Genomic DNA, 21,087 nt, shown 5'->3' on the forward strand with positions numbered 1-21,087 from the left:
CATTAAAGTTTTTTTTTTTCAAACACAAGTTTTTTTTTGTTTTGCAGTTTGCCAGTTTTACTATTTAAAAAAAATCTCTAGAACCAAGTTTAGTAGTTGCAATAATAAAAGTTTAAGGTGTTATTTTGTTCCATTTTATGTCTTAAGGTGTGCAACAGTACGAGGTTGCTGTCACAATTTAATAAAAATACCACCCATTCCCTATTTACCCTCCTGTTATGTTCTGGGTAAATTTGACCCATTTTAAAGTTTGAAGATCTAGACAAAAATTTTCCAATAGTTGTGTTTTTTCAGTATGAAACTTCTTCTGCTTGTCTTAATTAGTTTAATTAACATAATACAAAAATGGTTCATCTCACATATTCGGAAAAAACAAAAACTAAAATTGCAATGTTTTGTTTTAATGTTATGTAAAACTATTGTTTTATATGTTGGTCTTTTAAAAGTAATAAAGTAGTGAAACATTTAAAAAGTTTGCAATAAACATGTATTTTTTTATTAAAATGAGTGAATTATCATAATGGAACCATTACCTATTTGAGGTAAGGAACACCACTGCACTAAATATTAATAGAATGATTAGCGATTGAATAGTTACACAGCTTGTGTAAAAGTGGGTGAATGAAAAAAGAAATCTGAGTGACTTTGACCAGTATCATACTGGTCAAACCACAATTCTTGTGGTTTAAAGGAACACTATATACCTAAACCTGTAGTTTGGTGTGACTGGACTTTATTGCATTTGCAAAAGTTATGTTAAGCAGGCCTATTAGGAGCCCATTCACACCTGAAACTGACACATTGATTCAGTGATTGAATCAGAGGGAGATAGTGCTAAGGTGAACAGGGTCCAAAGTGACAATGAAAAGGATTAAAAATACAATGCAAATTGTTCTGGATGTGTGACCATGTCTCAGTACCAGTATGTAGTGTGAATTCTAAAGTGCCCTCAAAACCCCCAAAGGACCACCTATTAAAATGCATCATTGCAGCAGAGTAAAAAGCAGCTGATCTTTCTTTTATTTTTTTATAGGTTGTTTTGTCAGTCCAGGGGATCAAACATGAAAAAGACTATGTTCAGACCCTTAGTAAATCAAATCTGTTTTTCAGATCAGATTTGTTTTTGCAAATGATCAGATATCAGTGGGTTGCAAGTTCAAACTGCCAGCCCAAATCTGACTGAATATCATCACTGTCCAATGAAAAACAAGTATCTCCAAAACATCAACTTTACAGGAGAAAGAAAAAAACCTTCTTAACTTACATTAAAATTTCATGTAATTTTGTAGAAATTCTATTGGTCCATTCATTAATTTTAACAAAGTGTAAGGGACAATTGGTTTGTTGAAATTATGTAGTAATATAAAAAACGTAAAAAATGGAGATACTTGTTTTTCATTGGACAGCGACGATATGTAGACTGTACACAGATTGATTTTTGATAGACTGGACAGCCAGAATGCACACAACATCGTTTTTTTTTTGTTTTTTTTAAATCAGATCCAATCCTCATTTGGACGTGGTCTAAAATATTATCAAGAAATACAAAAAGCATCATTTAGGGCAAAGGGGAGACTGTGTAACCTTATTTTTGGCAAAACTACCTCTTTAGGGAAAAAGGAAACCTGACACTGCTGTTTTCCACGTGCACATGTGCTGCACGTGTTTTTAATGATGCTATAATGGTAAGTAGTGTTGTGTAACAAAGACAGCTTTTTTCATAACTTTTTTTTACTGCACCCGTTTTGTAACCTCTTACACACCATGCAGGAAAGGGGCGGGCAAGGAAGTTCTTTTTCTTTTTTCTCTGTGGGTTATATCACACTGGGTTGCACAAAGACACATGCACATACACACACAAGCAAATTAAAACAATGTGTTTGTCCCCAGTTTTGTAAGAAACCCTCTTCACATCTGGACTCAATAAAAGCTGCCACCAAGAATGTATGCCACATTAAGCAAACAATCTCCACCAAAATAAACATGATGGCAATTTTATTCTGCAATAAATTAACACTGAAGACTTTTGAAGTAAGTTACCTTTTTAAATTTGCCAAGAAATCACAATGATTACATTTTTTCTCTCTTTTATTTTTATTTCTTTATTTTGTGCTGCGTTTGTGTAAAGATGTCTCTCAGAACACGTGGATCTGGGGTATCTCAGGTCATTACTGGAACAGAGACAGGTTGAAGGCATTATTCATTTCTGTTTTGGCAGGGCTGAGGGTTTATAATTCTCAAATATGTGGGCTAGTTTAGACAGCATGGTTACCCTGGGCTGACTGCTCTAGTCATAACAAGCTGGTGCTTTTCCAGCTGGTTCATTGCTGCTGAATCAGGAATTTAAACCAATGTTTTAACTTCATATTTTACGTGTTATGGGAGCAAAAATGTTAATTTGCAATCCCAATTCCAAAAAGTTGGGACTCTGTTTAAAATGTAAATTAAAACAAAATACATATATGTATAATCTTTTAGTTTTTTATAGATCCACATTTAATAAAACAAAACACATATCAGATGATGGAAGTGAGACAGTTTACCAATAAATAAATAAAAAACATTTAAAATGCATATAAAAAGGTTAGAACTGTTAGTTAATTGCCAAAAAAATAAATGTTAAAGGTACTAATAAAACAGCTGCGACAAGAGCAATTTTAGATAGCCTAAATGGACTGAGTTAAAATCAAAAACTTCTCTGTATTCAGATTACTAACAATAAATTATTATTGGAAACTAAGGACACCATTTCTTGCAGACTGAAGAGAAGAGGGACCATCCAGTTTGTTATCAGTTCACAGTTTAAAGGTCGATATCTAAAATGATATGGGTTTGCATATATTCTGCCGCTTCGCGCTTTATAACATCAGGAAAATTAGACCGTTTCTGACGCAACAGGCCACCCAACTCCTGGTACAAGCAGTCGTCATCTCACGCTTCGACTACTGCAATGCCCTGCTAACTGGCCTCCCGCCCTGCGTAGTAAAACCACTCCAAATGATCCAGAATGCAGCAGCACGTCTGGTCTTCAACCAACCAAAACGGGCACATGTCACCCCACTGCTCATTGAGCTCCACTGGCTACCAGTTGATGCTCGCATCAAATTAAAAACTCTTACAATCGCCTACAAGGTGATGACAGAACAGCTCCTTCCTACCTGCACTCACCCCTGAAGTCTTACGCTACCTCCCGGCCGCTGCGCTCCTCCAATGAACGTCGCCTCGCTTTGCCAAACACTCACACAAAGCAATCCAGACTGTTCTCATACAGAGTTCCCCAATGGTGGAACAAACTACCTTCCACTACCAGATCAGGAGAATCTCTCGCTATCTTTAATAAACTCCTGAAGACAGAGCTCTTCAAAGAGCACTTACTCTCCTAACACCTCTAACACACTAACTACTTCTAACCCCATTTCCTTCTTCCCCTCCTTCACTTCTCTATCCCTTTATTTCCCTTCGACCTCCTTTGAGCCCTATCTAAAATGGTTTATCTAAATTCCTATTACTTTTGTACTTCACTATTGTAAGTCGATTTGGACAAAAGCGTCTGCCAAATGTAATGTAATGTAATGTAATATTCCCTATGGTATGGGCAGCTTACAAAGGCATTATCAATGTTGAACAGTGTATAGAGGTTTCAGAACAACATACGCCCCCATCCAGAAAATGTCTCTTTCAGGGAAGGCCTCACACAATTCAACATGACAATGCTAAATAACACACTGCATCCATCACAACAGCATGGCTTTGCAGAAGCTCAGTCCAGACCTTCAATCAATAGAAACAATTATTGCATCATGAAATGAAAACATCCAGCAAAGAAGGACTGTTGAGCGGGTAGAATCCTTTATCCAGCATACTGCTCTCCCCACATGGTTTTAAATTATTAAATGACATGGTAAAATGTCTCACTTTCAACATTCTGTTATGTCTTCTATTGTGATTCTATTTGCATTCTGTTTTATTTACGTTTTACACAGTGCCTCAGTCACCTGATTATTATAAACTGAAATAAAGCTAAATCAACACAAGTTAAATCTCCAATATGATACGTATTTTGAGCTCTACAACAAAACAAAAATTAGAGGCAAACTATTATATTTAGGAATATAAAGTAAAAAAGGGCAGTAAGTGAGAATAACAGTAATGTTTTTTACTATACGTTATTGAATAATGTGTTCAGTTTAAGTAAACCTGTCATCAAATCAGAGACATGTTGGAGTTAGTTATGCTTGATCATTCAGTTGTGATCGAACTTTACAAAATCAACATACAGTCAATATTGGTTTTCTTTGTTCAGATTAAGAAATCAAGAAATGAGTATCTCTTCACTCTGAGTGACTTAAGACAACAATCAGTAATGTGATGTAATTTGTGTAAAGATCAACCAACTGAGAGTCTGCTTTGTAAAAATTGAAATAAATACAAATAAATAAAAAGAGTGCCTGGGCAAAACGCCTAAAACTAAATTCACTTAACTGTGTGAGATGATTCAAATGTACATCTTCCTGTATAACATAAATGGTAAATCGCTAATTGAAGTAAAAGACATGGGTGCAGAGTTTCTACATTTCATAAGAATTGGAGAAGGAAAAGTTAATTTCACATACCTAAAGTGTGCTCTTTATCTGCAGATTCACAAAACCCTGGAAAAAGAGCAATTGAAAAGTTGGAAATAAGTGTTTTTGCAAAAGTCTTACATTTTAATAATGTGATGTTTTTTTTATTAATCAACAAAAAACCCTACCATAATCAGGAAACTGGAAATTAAGATCCAACCCCAGATTGTGTTTCCTTGCAAGTTCCTCATATTTATCCTGAATAGCTTCAGGAACCTGTGTAGAACGGCCTTAAACACACAGAGCACTCTATTACAGACTGACTTCAAAATTGAGCGCACAATATCATACTAGCCCACTAGACATGGTAGGAACCAAATTTTAGTAAAAATGTTTGGAGCTTATCTAAAGTTCAGATTAAATTCTGTGAAGATTCATGTTATGAATAGAATAAATGCAAGGTGTTTAACACCACAGTGTGCATGATACCTCATTAACAATCAAAATTGAAATGTTAATGAGTTTGGCTTCAATTGTCTGGGGCTAAAAAATGGACACAATGCATCAAATACATTATTGTAAAATATATTAACAAATACACAACAAAAAAATAATTAGAATAAAACAAACAAAAAAGTATTACAATATTAATGTAGTGTTAAGTGTAACTGTAACTTTCTGTAAAGTAAATGTATCCAGACATACAAACCCCAGTTCTCCACATGAATTGCTTGTTACACTGATTTGATTAATTTAATTGTTTTAAAAAAAAAATCTGAAAGAGCTTTTATATACAGTGCTGTATGTGGATTAATCAGCTAAGTGTGTATAGGCACATTAAGACTCACCTGTGTGACCAAATATGCTTAAAGCTATTACAGAAATGATAAATGATATTTATGGTATACATTCATAATGTCAAAGGCAAATGAAAGGAATCAAACAGATGGATAAATAAGAATATAAAAATATCTTTGTGTAACATTTTTTCCTCTAAATATCACTCTAAATCTGAAGGTGTAAGAATCAGGCTCAGTATGTTGAATTGTGTGTTAATAGTCTTAACAGGTATTGTTGTGAATAATGTAATAATTAGTTTGGAGTGGGAAACATACCATAGAGCTTCATGGTGATTTTTTTCATTCTCTTGTAAAGCAGGATGGCATAGGAGCTGTAATCTGTGTCTATGATGAGGATCTCAACATTCATCACTGGCATGTTGCCTACAGAGTTACACAGGAGAACATCAGCAGCATTATAGATTGACTTTAATTCCTGAAGATAATTTATTCAGAATTTCAATTAGTACACATCCAGTGCAGTAAATAAGCAATTGTTGTATATCAGAAGAGAGCAGGGCTTGAGGTACCATGGGATCAATTCAAAGATTGGACTTCTATTTAGGTCCTGGTTAGAAACAAAGTCTTTTATTATGTAAACCTAGTTTGATTGTGCTGATATTTGCTCTTCTGTTCTTTAAAGATTGAGAGTCCAGCACTGACTGCAACATAATCATCTGGAAATGCCATCGTATGCAGTGTTATTACTCAAAAATAATCTATTCATAGACAAAGAACAAACATTATATTTGGATGAATATATTTTCCATACCATTAACAGACTTTACTTTCTTGGTGTGTGTTGGACTCAGAAACAGTGTGAGCTGACAGGACCTGATTGTGTAAGTAGTGTGCATTGGTGAAAACAGGGCTATAGGTCAATAACAAGATGAACCAACATGTTTACCCAATCTGCATTTACCTACAACAGTTAGACATAGAACTAAAACAATTTCCTTTGTCTTTTTGGGGTTATTTGTGTGTTTTCATACTTTTTTGCATAGTTAAATTGTATGAATAAACTAGATGAATTAAATCCCATTGCCATGTAAGGAAAACCCCACAGCAGCCCAGACTGTTTTGCAGTCAGCTGAAGAACTGATAATTTAGTGCAGGAATGCAGTACAGATGTCAGAAACATGTTTGTTCAAATGCTTTATGTGTTCCCTCAAAAACAGCTGGAACTGAAAGGGGCGATTACAACCACTTTAATCGGATTGCATAATACATCCCAAAACCACTGACTGCGAGTTTGCGTGATTGAGGTGACTGAGGTGATTGAGTGTGTGTTTGGGTGCAAAACTAGTTAGCAGACCAGTGAGACAGCAGGGAAAACTACAGCATGTATTAAATGTCTGAATATATATATATCAGCAAAGCAGCCTCAGACCATCACACTACCACCACCGTGTTTTACATTCAGTATAATGTTTTTTTCTAAAATGATGTGATATTTTTATGCCAGATGTAACAGGACACACCTTCCAGAAAGTTCCCCTTTTGTTATGTCAGTCCAGAGAATATTTTTTTAAAGTCCTGGGAATCATCAATATGTTTTTTGGTAAGTGTGAGATGGGCCTTTGTGTTCTTTTCTTTTGCCTGGGAACTCCATGGAGACCATTTTAAATGTTGTTCTGGGTTATTTTGTGACCTCCTGGATGAGTTGTTCATGCCCTTCTGAAATCATAATGTTGGTCGTCCGGTCACTCCTGGGAAGGTTCACCAGTGTTCCATGTTTTCTCCATTTGTGAATAATAGCTCTCACTGTGGTCTACTGGAGTCACAAAGCCTTAGAAATGACTTTGCAAACTTTGCAACCAGACTGATAGATGATGGAGGACTTTGTTTTCTCATCTGTTTTTGAATTTGTTCAGATCGGTGCATAATGTGTGGCTTTTCTAGATCTTTTATCTACTTTATGTTGTCAGACAGTGATTTATTGATTCTACAGGCAGTAAGCAGACCAGGTTCTGGTTAGTAGTGAATTTAAACTCAGCTTTCCAAAAAGTGTGATTAATCACTATCAATTTATGGGCCTAGTTTTGTTTGGATTTTTTATATTTATTCAGGTTATTTTTGACTGATATTAAAGTTTGTTTAATAATCTGAAAAATGTAAGTGTGACAAAAATGCAAAAACAATCAGAAATCTGTAAGAGGGCAAATACTTTTTCAAGCCACTGTGTGTACAAACCTTTTATAATGGAATGATGTTTGCATCGGCCACTGTTTCGATAAAGGATATGTGTGGATCTGTGGGTCACTTACCTTTGAGGAGGAATCGGCCAGTACTGTTGGTGGTCTCATAGTTTTGCTTAATCTCCCAGCACTGATAATTTCTGACAGCAAATAAGAGAAAAGATGTCTTAGTTTTGGTTATCATACAGTTAAAAATTCTAACACATATACACATTTGTATGTCTCTAGAGTTGAATCAAAATAGTGTAATGAAGAATAGAGGTTTATGTATATAATTTCTATTGAAGACAATCTCTAAATGAGATAGAATGAGGAGGTTTCCAATGTCCCATTTTGGGTAACACTTTATAATACTGTTCCATAGTTAATAGGTAACTAAGCAGTAACTAATTAATAGTGCTGCATTAACACCTAAATATTTTCTATTAACTACCAGGGAGTACTGAATAATTACTCAGTAGATAGTACTGAACTAATGATTATAGTAGTTCACTATTAACTCCACAATAATTACTGAGACTTACATATCTCCTGAAGAACTACTTACTAATGATGTCTTCTTTATAATAACTATTACTGCTCAAATCAACATTAACTACTGAAAACCCCTACATGCCACCTGGGGAACTATAGATCTAAATCAGTCTACACAAACAATTATTCTATCAGTGGTGATATTAAAGGCATATTTGAGTGACACCATTTGTAGTAGTAGTAACCTTAATTACCTAATTATCCTCATTATCTTCCAAATATTAGCAACATATAGTAAAATACTACAGTGTGTCGTAATCTGCTTAAACCCCATTTTTAAAAGAAAAAAATAACGTAATATTATTACATAGTAGACATTATTTATGTTCTCCAGAAGACTCTAAGACTGACTGTACTCAATTTTGTTTTAATGGTCACTGCTTTAATTTTCAACACCAACCTTATAAACGTTCATCTTCAGCCTTGCAGTCTCACAGACTTTTAGTGCCCATTATTAGGGTAATTACGGTAATTCCACAGCGCCGGACCGCTAGCCTCTATCAGTGTGTTTATCTGCTGCTGCAGGTTATTCTATCAGTGGTGATATTAAAGTCAGTGACACCACTTATCATATATTAACCTTACATACCTTAGTATGCTCAATATCTTCCAAATGTTAGACACACTGAAATGTGCAGTAGTCTGCTTAACCCCCATTTTTGTAATGTTCTGTCAGTGTGTTACAGGTGTTTATTCTAATCCTGTGGTCTTCTTCAGTCCTCCTGGAGATGTGCTCAGTAGAAGTGATGGCTCACATACAGCTTTACTGTAGGCTGTGTCCTACATCCTTATTCTGGGGGAAATCATGTTTAAATGAATAAATATTTGTGTTAGATAACGGACTAGGTGTCCCTGTGTTCTTCATAGATAATTAATAAGGGGTCCCTGTCTTCTTTTTTCGGGAGTTAACAGCAGCACATGGTAACCCATTACTAATGACTGAGGAGTTACTGTGTTCTTCTTTAGGAGTTACTGCAGATCATACCACAGTATTATAAAGTGAGAAACATGTTAACTAATTACTAATGACTGAGGAGTTACTGTGTTCTTCTTTAGGAGTTACTGCAAATCATACCACAGTATTATAAAGTGAGAAACATGTTAACTAATTACTAATGACTGAGGAGTTACTGTGTTCTTCTTTAGGAGTTATTGCAAATCATACCACAGTATTATAAAGGGAAATATACATTAATAATAATAATAATAATAATAATAACAACACACATTTAACCTAGTTAACTAACACACACATTTAAACTAGCTAACTTAGCTTGCCAACTAACACACATTTAACCTAGCTAACTAACACACATTTAAACTAGCTAACTAACACACACATAACCTAGCTAACTTAGCTGGCTAACGCTAACTACACACACAACTTAACTTAGCTAACTTAGCTAGCTAACACACATCCTAAAGCTGGTTAACAACCCACAAAGAGTCCTCCTCTGATCCGGGGGTAAAATAAGCTGGAAAAGATCTCAATATCTTGATTACTAGTTTATTTTCAATCAAATACAGAAATATGAAAGCAGCAGAGTCTCTCTTAATCCTCCTCCAGCAGCAGCAGCAGCAGCAGCAGCAAACAGCAGAGAATTTCAACTCGAGAATTTACACGAAGGACCTAGAGAGCTGCGTCCGCTGTGAAATTACCGTAATTACCCTACTAGTGCGCAGTTAAAATAAATCTCTGTGAGACTGCAAAGGCTGAAGATGCACTTTTATAAGGCTGATACCTAGTATTAAAGCAATGATTGTTACATTATTACAGTCTTACAGTCATTCTTAGAGTCTTAGATGCCTTCTGGAGAACTTTCATCAAGGTCTTCTATGCAATAATATTACGTTATAATGTTGTTTTTTCTTCCAAAAATTGATGGTTAAGCAGAGTAATACACAAAGTAGTATTTTACTATATGTTGCTAATATTTGGAAGGAACTGAGGATAATAAGGTAATTAAGGTTACCACTACTACAAATGGCGTCACTTGCTTAATTCAAATATGCCTTCAATGAATATGCATTTAACTCAAATATGCCTGATTTAGATCTATAGTTCCCCAGGTGGCATGTAAGGGTTTTCAGTAGTTAATGTTGATTTGAGCAGTAATTAATGAATAGTTATTATAAAGGAGACATAATTAGTAAGTAGTTCTCTGGGAGATATGTAAGTCTCAGTAATTATTGTGAAGTTAATAGTGAACTACTATAAATATTAGTTCAGTACTATCTACTGAGTAATTATTCAGTACTCCCTGGAAGTTAATAGAAAATATTTAGGTGTTAATGCAGCACTATTAATTAGTTACTGCTTAGTTCCTGCTTAGTTACCTATTAACTATGGAACAGTATTATAAAGTGTTACCCCCATTTTGTCCTTTTTTGTTTGTGGTTTAATGGATGTTTTTTGAAGTATGTGTATGTACGAGTAAATATGTTGGCTAGCCTGAAAAGCTGACTGAAAACTTAAATTATTAATAAGTAAAAAACTTATTTTACTTAATAATATAAATATTATAGAATTATGACAGAAATTTTAACACAATGAGAGAAATAGAATTAGAAAAAAAATAGAACAGTCATGATGTGGTCTCAAACTGGCTATCAAAAATGTGCCATCAAACCTGCCAGTCTGACCTCTCCACTGGCATGGATGTGTCTTTACTGTTGCCGTTTGGGGTTTTTTTTCGTGCTTTTTTTGTCATTTTAGTTTTCACTTGTCCAATAAACCCTGCCTAAAATATATCACAAGTCAGATGTATTATAATAATTTCTTACTTAATAAAAAAAGTTGAAAAAAAGAAAGAACACTACTTCTGTTATTAATAGGTGCCCTGACTTGTCTGTGTTTTCTAGATGGAAGACCTTGCTCAAGAAAACATTCCTCTATAATGATTATATAAAAGATTCCTGACCAAACAGCCAGTTGGCAGTGATTACTGTCATTATGAAGAAATGTGTAAAAACAGGAACAGAACATCTGATTCTGATCACGTGATCAGCAACAGCAATCAAAACATATCTAATTGAAGCATGTCTATTGGAAAGTACACATAATATAAATTCTGTAAGTTACTATAGGGTTGGACACAGCACCATAGATATTCAATAGAAAAGTATGCTGTTCACATACTGGCAATGTTTAGCTTGGGCACATTAAGAAATGAATAGTTTAATGCAAAATTAAATGTATTATATTTTTTTTATCCTACCCTACATGTAATGTATTCAGCCAAGCCAAATCATGTAAATCACCACACACACCTTTTCAAACTGTTAAACTGTGTGAGCTGTTTAGTAATCTAACTGACTTGCCAGTGTGATTTCTAAATATGTATGATACACTGGGTTTGAAGTAAAAAAATTAGAAGAAAGTTAAACCACTTTAATTGACCAGATTTTTGACAGGCTTTTGCAGGTATTCTTGATTTCAGATGGTCTTAGCTGGTCTTTGATGTTCAAGGTGGTGAAAAACTGATCATTCAATGAAAATCATGCTTTATGTGGATGAACTAGGTGGTTATTCTGATCAGCTCTTAGTGCTGATCATCATAGTGTCTGTCTTTATTTGAGTTTGTTAGACAGTCTGGTCTACCAACACTTCTTGTCAAGCTGATCAAATTGATTGAATAGTTTGGTAAAGCCGATTGTTCAGTTTAAATGTTTGGTCAGGTCATAGTGGTCACCAGCAGGGAAAGCCATGTGTAAATATGATTTTCCAACAATAATACCCTTGTTGCCCTTGAACACTCAATCAGAAAATGTGAATCCTGAAACTGGGGTTTCAATTAGATCAGCACCTGATACACAAACAGTGATGGCACTGTGTCTCCCTCTAGTGGTTCTGGAGTACTCACAGTTTTGTGAAGGTGCTCACTTTCAGAGGCGATCTGGGGCTGACAGGGGGCGTTAAATTGATAATGGTGCTTTCCACCTTAAAGCCCTTCTCTAAAAGGTGCTGGCACCTTGATGCTACAGTGAGCAGATACCACTTTCCACCAATCTAGAACAGAAAACAGCAACAAAAGAAAAGAATGTGAACTGGCATGACAGGGTTGCACAGGCAGTCACACACACATCCAACATAAATAAAGCATTTAAAATGTTTTTGCTTGAATGTATGATCTAATATACTCACACAACTGGTGCTTATTTTATTGTTGCCTATTTTATATCCGTTCAGTGTAATGCCAACACACGTTTACATTTGACTTTATTCATACTCTCAAAGTTAAAAACCCGGATGTTTATGTCAAATGGTCACATGATAAGGCATCATTAAATGTCAAAATGCATTTATTTAGTTTCAGGGAGAAGCAAAGTTCATGGGACAGTTTGACTTAATTTTTGTTTTGTGGTTAAGAAAGTATTTTATATAGTGAAGGAGGTACACTGGCTTTAAAACTAAATATAGTAGAATATTTTAAATCTGGACAAGTTGGTCATTTTTTCTGTAATCTTCTGAGTGGAGAAGAGAGAAAAACAGAGGTCGATCCTGAACAGTCATAGTTCACCACTGTTTTTTTTACATATAAATACACATCAGAAATCTGTTCTTTTTTGTTTTGATAAAATGTGTATAGTCTAAATAACAGACTGGTAAAAGTACCTGATTGATGTTGATGTCCTTAGCTGGTGTGATCTCTTCCACAGACTTTTCTGTCTTTTTCTCTTTCGGCTTTGGCTTAAAGCGAGTCCTTCGTCCTTCCACAGACTCAAACACTCCCAGCACCAGCAAAAAGAGCAGCAATGCAAACACGTAAAGCCGCATCGTACCAGAACGCAAATCCACCATATTCACGTTTTTACAGTAAGAGGTTTTTTAGATTGAGTCAGTTATCTCTTTTTCTGTGACAGTTTGTCTTACTCAAGTCTGGCAACTGACACACACAACAAACAAAACTTAACCCCACTAAGTTTATCATTAACATCCCTTTACTGGAACAGGACAAGAGAGCACACCCCCTCAAAATCTGCACAAGATTTACTTTACTATATAGTATAATATATACAGTGGTTTCTTTTGTTTTTAATTTTTTGTCATACCGTAATATTTCCGATCATCAAACAAACTTAAATACAGGACAAAGATAACCTAAGTAAATATAAAAAGCACTTTTTAAAATGTATTTATTTTATTTATTTAGTGTTTGCCCCTTAAACCTAATGACTTGGTTGTGCCACCCCTGCAATAAAGCTTTACTGACAACTGGCATTTAGTCTTTTACGTGTCTGTGGAGGAATTTCTGCCACATTGGAGGGTTTTCGAGCATAAACAGCCTGTTTAAGATCATGCCACAGCATCCCAATCAAATTTCAACTAGGCCACTCCAAAACCTTCATTTTGTTCAGAGGTGGATTGTTTGTGTGCTCTGGATCATTGTCCTGCTGCAGAGCCCGAGACACCTGAGCTTGAGGTCATAAATACATTGCCAGACATTCTCCTTCAGGATTGTCTGGTAAACAGTAGAATTCCAGGTTCCATTTGTTACAGCAAGTTGGGACACACACCTTCCAAAAAGTTCCACTTTTGTCATGTCAGTCCAAAGAATAATAATAATATATAAGTCCTGGCGATCATCAAGATTTTTGCTTTAGAAATTACTTTGTAACCTTTTCCAGACTGACAGGTATTAATTACTTTTTTGTCATTTAAATAATGACATTTTTGAATTTCTTCCGATCGGCATAATGTGTTGCTTTTTAAGATCTTTTAGCTGCTTCATGTTGTCAGACAGATTCTATTTAAGTGATTTCTTGATTCTACAGGTCTGTCAGTAGTTAGGCCTGGTTGTGGTTAGTGAAACTGAACTTAGCTTTCCAAACTGTGTGATTAATCCCAGTCAATTTATTGTTTTTTATATTTACTTATGTTATATTTGTATTAAAGTTTCTTTGATAATCTGAAAAATGTATCACAAAAATGCAAAAACAAAAAAAAAATCTGTAAGGAGGCAAATAATTTTTCACCCCACTGTATGTGTAGGTGTCCACACATGGAACCAAGTTGTATTTGTATTACTACAGACCACACTTTTTCACATTCAGTGTTCAGGACCCCACAGGGGTGAATCTTCTTAGTACTGCAGTGACATGGTGGTGGTGTGTTAGTATGTGTTTTCCTGGTCTTCTGTCTCTACAAAGTGGAGCAGCTAGATAGGAGAGCATGATACATTTTACAGTGAGTGGTAACAGTGTTTAAAAACTCCAGCAGTACTGCTGTGTCTGATCCACTTCTACCAACATAACACACACTTAACACACCACCATTAATACAGGGCCATTGCAACACTGAGAATCACCCACCACCCAAATGATACTTGCTCTCTGCTGGTTCTGTGGGAGGAAAAATGTAAATATTAATAAATATATAAATTATGCTTTTGAATAAATACTTTGCTAGTAGTAAAATTAAATAAACTGAAACGTGACATTGTATTTATTCACTGTGTTTTATTCCAGTAGATTCAATGCATATGTTTTCAGTACAATACACACACATACACATAAATACCAGTATGTCTTCCAGATACTTATATTTCATTTCATAGTCATGGTCTCCATGTTAAAGGCTTTGTTAAATCATGATACATCATAACTGTACAAATAAGTGTACATGTTCTCCGGATCATGTTAACTAAAGAGCTGACAGTACAGACACAGGCAGTAGAACGGTGTAGATATTTTACTCTCTTTCTCTTTTTTTGGAAATCAGCCTAAAGTATGACCTCTATATATTCAGACTCAGTTAAGACTGACATCAGCAGAAGAACACGTTACACACTGGTGAAAGCTCAAAGTCTGAGCAGAACATCGACAGGGGAACCTCTGAACCTCTGTGATAGTGTTAGACCTGTCTGGGTTTGAAATTCAGAGCGACACTGTTTATGCAGAATCTCTGGCCTGTTGGATCTGGACCATCATCAAATACGTGACCAAGATGTGCGTCACACTGCAGAAAGAGGAGCACATTGTATTTGAACATGATAACATTATATGTATGTACAGTGAATTAAAAAAAAATTCACAAAACTTTATTTTTTCCACATTTTGTTATGTTACAGCTTTATTCCAAAATCTATTATATATATTTTTGTCCCTACATAGTGACAAAGTGAAAAGAAGTTTGTTTGAATGTTTTGTAAATTATTAAAAACAAACACCAAAAAAATCACATGTAAATGAGTATTCACAGCATTTGCCCAATACTTTGTTAAAGCACCTTTGGCAGAGTGTGATACTACAAATTTGGCACACCATTCTCCTTTTTGCAGAACCTTTCAAGATCCATCAGGTTGGTGCACAGCCATTTGCACAGTCATTGAACATCTCTCCAGGTCAACCTTCGCCTCAATCTGAAGTCCAGTGCGCTCCTAAGTAGGTTTTCTTCAAGGATGTCTTGGTACATTTATCGTTCCCTTGACGCTTACTAGTCTAACAGTTTCTGCTGCTGCTGAAAAACAACAGCCACAGCATGATGCTGCCACCACCATGCTTCATTGTAAGAATGGGATTGGCCTCCAGACATGTCTATGAATCTTTTTTGTATAATTTTATTTCTAACTGTTCCCATTTTCTCACAAATTTGTGCACAGCCAATTACCCAACCCACCCATTAGGACTCCCCTTATCACTAGTGATGCCCCAACACTAGGAGGGTGAAGACAAACACATGCCTCCTCCGATACATGTGAAACCAGCCACCGCTTCTTTTCAAACTGCTGCTGATGCAGCATTGCCGAGTAGCATCACAGTGCACTAGGAGGAAAGCGCAGCTCATAGAAGCCCTGTGCTGCAGACACCATCCTTCAGTAATGTTGGGAGAGAGCGCCATCTACCCACCCGGAGGGAGCATGGCCAATTGTGCTCTCTCTGTGCGCCAGCAGCTGATGGCAAAGCTACATGAGTGGGGGTTCGAACCTGCGACCTATTGGCAGCGCTTTAAACTGCTGCACCACTCTTTGTTCTTTGTTCTGTTCTGATAAATCTTTGTTTCATCAGAACAGATCTTTTTTATGGTCTAAGAGCCCTTTAGGTGATTTGGCAAACTCCAAGTGAGCTGTCTTTTGCCTTTTACTGAGGAGTGGCTTCTGTCTGGCCGCTCTACCATACAGGCCTGATTGGTGGATTGCACCAAAAATGATTGTCCTTTTAGAAGGTTCTCTATAAAGCAATGTTGGATCTCTGTCAGATTGACCCTTGGGTTTTTGATCACCTCTGTAAAAAAAAGGCCCTTCTTCCCCAACCACTCAGCTTGACTGGGCAGCTCTAGGAAGTGTCCTGGTGGTTCCAAACTTCTTCTATCCTGTCTCAGAGGTCTACAGACAATTCTTTGAACTTCTGGTGTGTGCTTTTTCTAACCATGTCCAATCAACTGGGTTTACCACAGGTGAATTCCAGCCAAGTTGTCAAAACAACTGAAGGATGATCAGTGGAAACAGGATGCACCAAAGCTTAATTTTGAGTGCCATGGCAAAGGCTGTGAATACTTATGTACATGTGATTTTCAAATATTTTAAACAAATATTTTGTTAAATTTGTCATGGTGGGGGGGGGGGGGGGGGTGTAAAACTTTGAGAAGAAAAAATATTTTATCCATTTTTGAATAAGACTGTAACTTAACAAAATGTGGAAAAAGAGAAGTGCTGTGAATACTTTCCAGAAGCACTATGTACTGACACAGGTGATATATGCCCCCCCCACACACAGGTTGTATGTATGATATGTACAGTATGTGCATTGGTTTATTATAATAAACTGTATCACAATAATGAAAGCAATTTATCATTTTGCACACTTCCCCCCTCCCCCATATAAAAATGCAGCTGACAGAGACAAGTATAGAACTGAGAACTTGATATCCCTATTGTCCTCACTCACCTGCTTACAGATGATCTCAGTTCCTGTGCTTCCGAGTGAATTATCAGGGCGCCTGACGACGCTGGAGTGACTCTCGTCTCTCTCCCACGTCCCATGAGCCTCAGAGAAAGAGGGCCACCCGGTTCCAGAGTCGTATTTTGATTCTGAGCTTTTGGAAATGTTCAGAATTTTTGTAGATAGCAAAAAAAAGAAAGAAAAATTACATTTACTTATGTAGCAATGTACAAGCGTGATCATTTTTGTTTTACCAAAGTGACTCAAAAAGAGGGGCCATTACACAGTTTTATCATAATCATAACTAAAATGTATTATGCTGATTATTTCTATGTATTATTCCTACATTAAGGAGATACATTCATTGGAAAGTCAAGGAGGCTTTTACCTGAAGAGTGGTGCGTCACAGCAAATACAGTGGTACATGCCCACTTCATTATGGTTTAAGTATATTCCACTGAATGGCTGTGTGAAAGGGAACATATGAAAAATTTTAAATTAATTAATGATTCATGACTGTGTGAATATTATTAATCAAAGTAAACAGTAAAATTGAAAGGTAGATGGTACTGTAAATCAATCAAACTGTATGGATTAATTGAGGACATACAATGTGGATATAACCATTGTAAAGGAAATGTGAAAGGTCTGTGGAAATAACAGTGAAGAACTGAAGTATGCAAAATAAATAATGCTGCTTATATTTAACCAATACTTGCTAAGTTATATAAATGAACATTTTTCCCATTCTCACCACTTCAGTGCCTTTCTCTCTGGTGACCACATACTGCTCTGGAGTGAGCTTCTTCTGCCAGTCTGTAGACTCATCGTAACGTGTCAGCGATAAAAGATCTTCAAACACACACAAAAAAACAATAACAGTTTTTAGTGAAGACAAGCACATGCCTTTTACTACATGTGAAATCAGCCACTTGCTAAAACCTCTTTCTGAACTGCTGAACTGATATTAATATCAATAGGCATCAAACGTGCTGCGAGGGAAAGTGCCAGATCCCTAACAGAGATACATTAGCCAACAGACACCTGTACGGGCCAGCATCACAATGGAAGTAATAAGGGGAGAAGCATTACCCCAGTATGTAATTTAAATTTGCTGCAGATCTCTTTGTACACTTTTAATCATTTTCTACATTTAGATTGACATGCACATATAGAAAAGATTTTTTGGTCTGAAAATAATCAAGCTCAATCTTAGCATACATCCTGAGTGATTAGGGAAAAAAATCTAAAGATCATCTCATGCTAGCTGATTTGTTATAATTAATTCATGGTTAATACCTGCATAATTAAATAGTTAAAATATACGTAAACTAAAATTCTCACAGAAAATAATATCCATTCGTGGTGGAATTGTACCTGCAACATGCTTTAAATGCATGTAAAATAGTTACTCTATGTTGAACCCATTGCTGACACACACAGTTTGTCTTCTCATTGTAGAGAAGTACTGAAAATAGAATAGGCCTCAGATTAACGTCTGGAGGAGATAAACATGAACCTATTAGCGCCATACCTAAAGCCAGAAATGGGCTATGGTATACTGGTGCACCATTCTATATTTTTGGAATGAGTTTGGGATGAGGTGGGGGGTGATAGTCCAGCATCCTGAGCTCACTAATACATTTTGGTTTGCTGAATGCAATGAAATCCTCAAAACAGTGCCCAAAAAAGCTAAATGTACTCTTTTTAGTGCCCTTGATTTAGGAAACAACGAACGAATAGTTGTACCAAAACTTTATTGTAGGTTATTATTATTATTTTTTTACCATAACTAACATTACTGGTTCATATCACTACAAATGTAAAGCATTTGAGGGAAAAGTAAATATGTTTACAATAAACACTTAATTCACACTATACCCACTTTGAATGACTTTGTCATTAATGTTTATATCTCAACAACTTGAGTAATTCTTATATTATTTGATTACTGATATAACTGGCTAAATTCAGGTGTAAAACCTGATGTTTCTGGTTTTAGAAAAGGTCTGAGCACATACTCTCAGAAACACACATGCCATCCAGCATGGCTCCTTTACTTCTTTAGTTTGGAGGTATATCTAAGGAGTGAGTTTTATAAACACATGCATGTAGAAAATAGTGAGAGACAACATCAGTTCAAATATTTTGATTCAGAGGTCAAAGCTCATGGCAGCAGAAACGTTACTAGGTAAGTAAATAATACTCAAATGATCCCCTTGCTCATTTCCTTTTCTTTTTTGTACCCACTTTCTGGACACTTGGCTTAAACTTTTCCATCTTAACCAAATTAGTTCAAGCCAGACAAGATCTAAAATGTGCAGGACAGAGATTCTGATTTTGTAATTTTGTCCATTTGTCCAAACATGCGACATATGTCTGGGCTGAATGACTACATTTGGAGTTTTTGAAAAATGTTTATTTATCAGCAATAACAAAAACAGTGTGAACTTGGCAGATTTTTTCTTAAGTTGTAGGAGTGAGAAAATCAGTGCTTCAGTGGAGTTTAATTAAATAATAAAATAAAAGATACAACACATATAATTTTTTACATTATATAAAGTTCATGTAAAGGATTATGCCATGTTCCCTTTGTGCTAAATGTGCTGAATGCATTTTACAAGTATTTAGCATTTTTACTGTGAGACAGTTTTTTTGTCTGTATTGCTAATGCAAAAGTAGCCAACTGGTTGTGGTCAGCCTCAGAACTGGCACACACACACAACCAGTGGAAAAGTTTAGAAAAGGCATGAAATTTGTTAATAATGGACTGATTAATCAATTATCTAACACTTAATTATGTGGACATGAGTATGATATGTTAGCAATCTTATCAAAGTATTCACTATTGTTTTACTTATTTGCATAATTATTTTAATTTATACACTGTAAAACTACTCTGAGCAACTGTAGGTTTTAAAGCTAAGTTGGCAAGAACAATCACAAGATTTCAAAATATATATAAAGTTTTGTAGACAATATGTAATAATGTATTTTTTAATTACCTACATAATTACATCAATCTGAGTGTTACGCAACCAAATAAATAAAATGAAATAAAGTGTAATGGCAAAAGTATTTTTAGTAGATCAGAGATTTCCAATCCTGAAAGAGAATAAACACTAGATGCAGGAACATGGGAACTCTAACATTTGTAGCACACAGTAATTGTCCTATAGCTAAGAAAGCAAAAAAGTAAACTTTTACCAGAAGTTTTGCAAAGTGTTCGAATCAGTGTAATCCTCTTCTTAGACAACAGTGATTTTGCAGCAGCTCCTTTAGAAACAAAAGGCATAAATCGAAGAACGAAGCGAGACATCCTGCAGGACGAATTGAGCTTCACCCCTCCTCCTGAATAAAAGCTTGGTGACTGAACTGAACTGTGCAGCCTCCCGCCAGAGTAGTTTTACTGCTGCTTACTCCACTTGCCCTCCCTCGCTCAACAACCAATGTAAGCAAGCTCAAAACCATTCTTTAAAGCTGATAGCGTGGGTCAAAGTTAACAAAAACTAACAGCAGCTTCCAGCCACGCTGTAAGGGGATGTGTACTAGTGTGCTGTAGCAGCTGCTGACATTAATAATTGACAACATCCAGTCAACGTTAACTATTATCTTATCTTTTATCTTATCTTTCTCTTATTGATGCATCTGATTTGGTAACTCATCAACCTAAATATAAAACTTCCTGTTATTAACCTAGAATGAAGGTAACTGTTCTCTCTTATACATTATAATGTATGATAAATACTATTGATACTAATACTAATGATAAATAAAATTGCCCACTTCTCATTTGGTGTTGTGTTTAAATCCTGACAGCTAGATAGCAGTGCTGTGCTTTGTCATTAGATTGACTTTTATGATTGCATAAAAAACTTTTTTAATTCAGATTTTAGAAATATGATGACGTGTTTTCTTTATATAATGACAGTTTTTCTAATTTTTCTATTTTAATAACTGCAACATATTGTACTCATTACAGTATCACAATATATTGAATCGCAACCCCTATATTGTGATATATACTGTATTGTGTCTCGTATTTCCAAATTGTTGCCAATGCACACCTCTATA

At 35.6% G+C, this 21,087-nt stretch overlaps 2 protein-coding genes across 2 annotated transcripts; both read right to left on the bottom strand.

Annotated features, from left to right (window-relative positions):
- Positions 1-1,978: 1,978 nt before the first annotated feature.
- On the bottom strand, positions 1,979-13,053 carry c8g (complement component 8, gamma polypeptide). The gene is made up of 7 exons (XM_007254774.4): positions 12,749-13,053; positions 11,997-12,142; positions 7,669-7,739; positions 5,678-5,785; positions 4,751-4,852; positions 4,614-4,649; positions 1,979-2,171 (listed from the first exon to the last, which is right to left on the bottom strand). The coding sequence occupies exons 1-7, from the start codon at positions 12,932-12,934 to the stop codon at positions 2,161-2,163; spliced, it is 660 nt and encodes a 219-aa protein (XP_007254836.1). The 5' UTR covers positions 12,935-13,053; the 3' UTR covers positions 1,979-2,160.
- A 1,519-nt stretch (positions 13,054-14,572) lies between these two features.
- On the bottom strand, positions 14,573-20,467 carry msrb2 (methionine sulfoxide reductase B2). Its single transcript, XM_007254772.4, has 5 exons — positions 20,221-20,467; positions 17,768-17,865; positions 17,402-17,478; positions 17,020-17,167; positions 14,573-15,091 (listed from the first exon to the last, which is right to left on the bottom strand). Exons 1-5 carry the CDS (start codon positions 20,330-20,332, stop codon positions 14,987-14,989), a joined length of 540 nt encoding a protein of 179 aa, XP_007254834.1. The 5' UTR covers positions 20,333-20,467; the 3' UTR covers positions 14,573-14,986.
- Between the last annotated feature and the right edge of the window lie 620 nt (positions 20,468-21,087).

This window comes from Astyanax mexicanus, chromosome 1, assembly GCF_023375975.1.
Source record: "Astyanax mexicanus isolate ESR-SI-001 chromosome 1, AstMex3_surface, whole genome shotgun sequence".
Classification (NCBI taxonomy): domain Eukaryota; kingdom Metazoa; phylum Chordata; class Actinopteri; order Characiformes; family Acestrorhamphidae; genus Astyanax; species Astyanax mexicanus.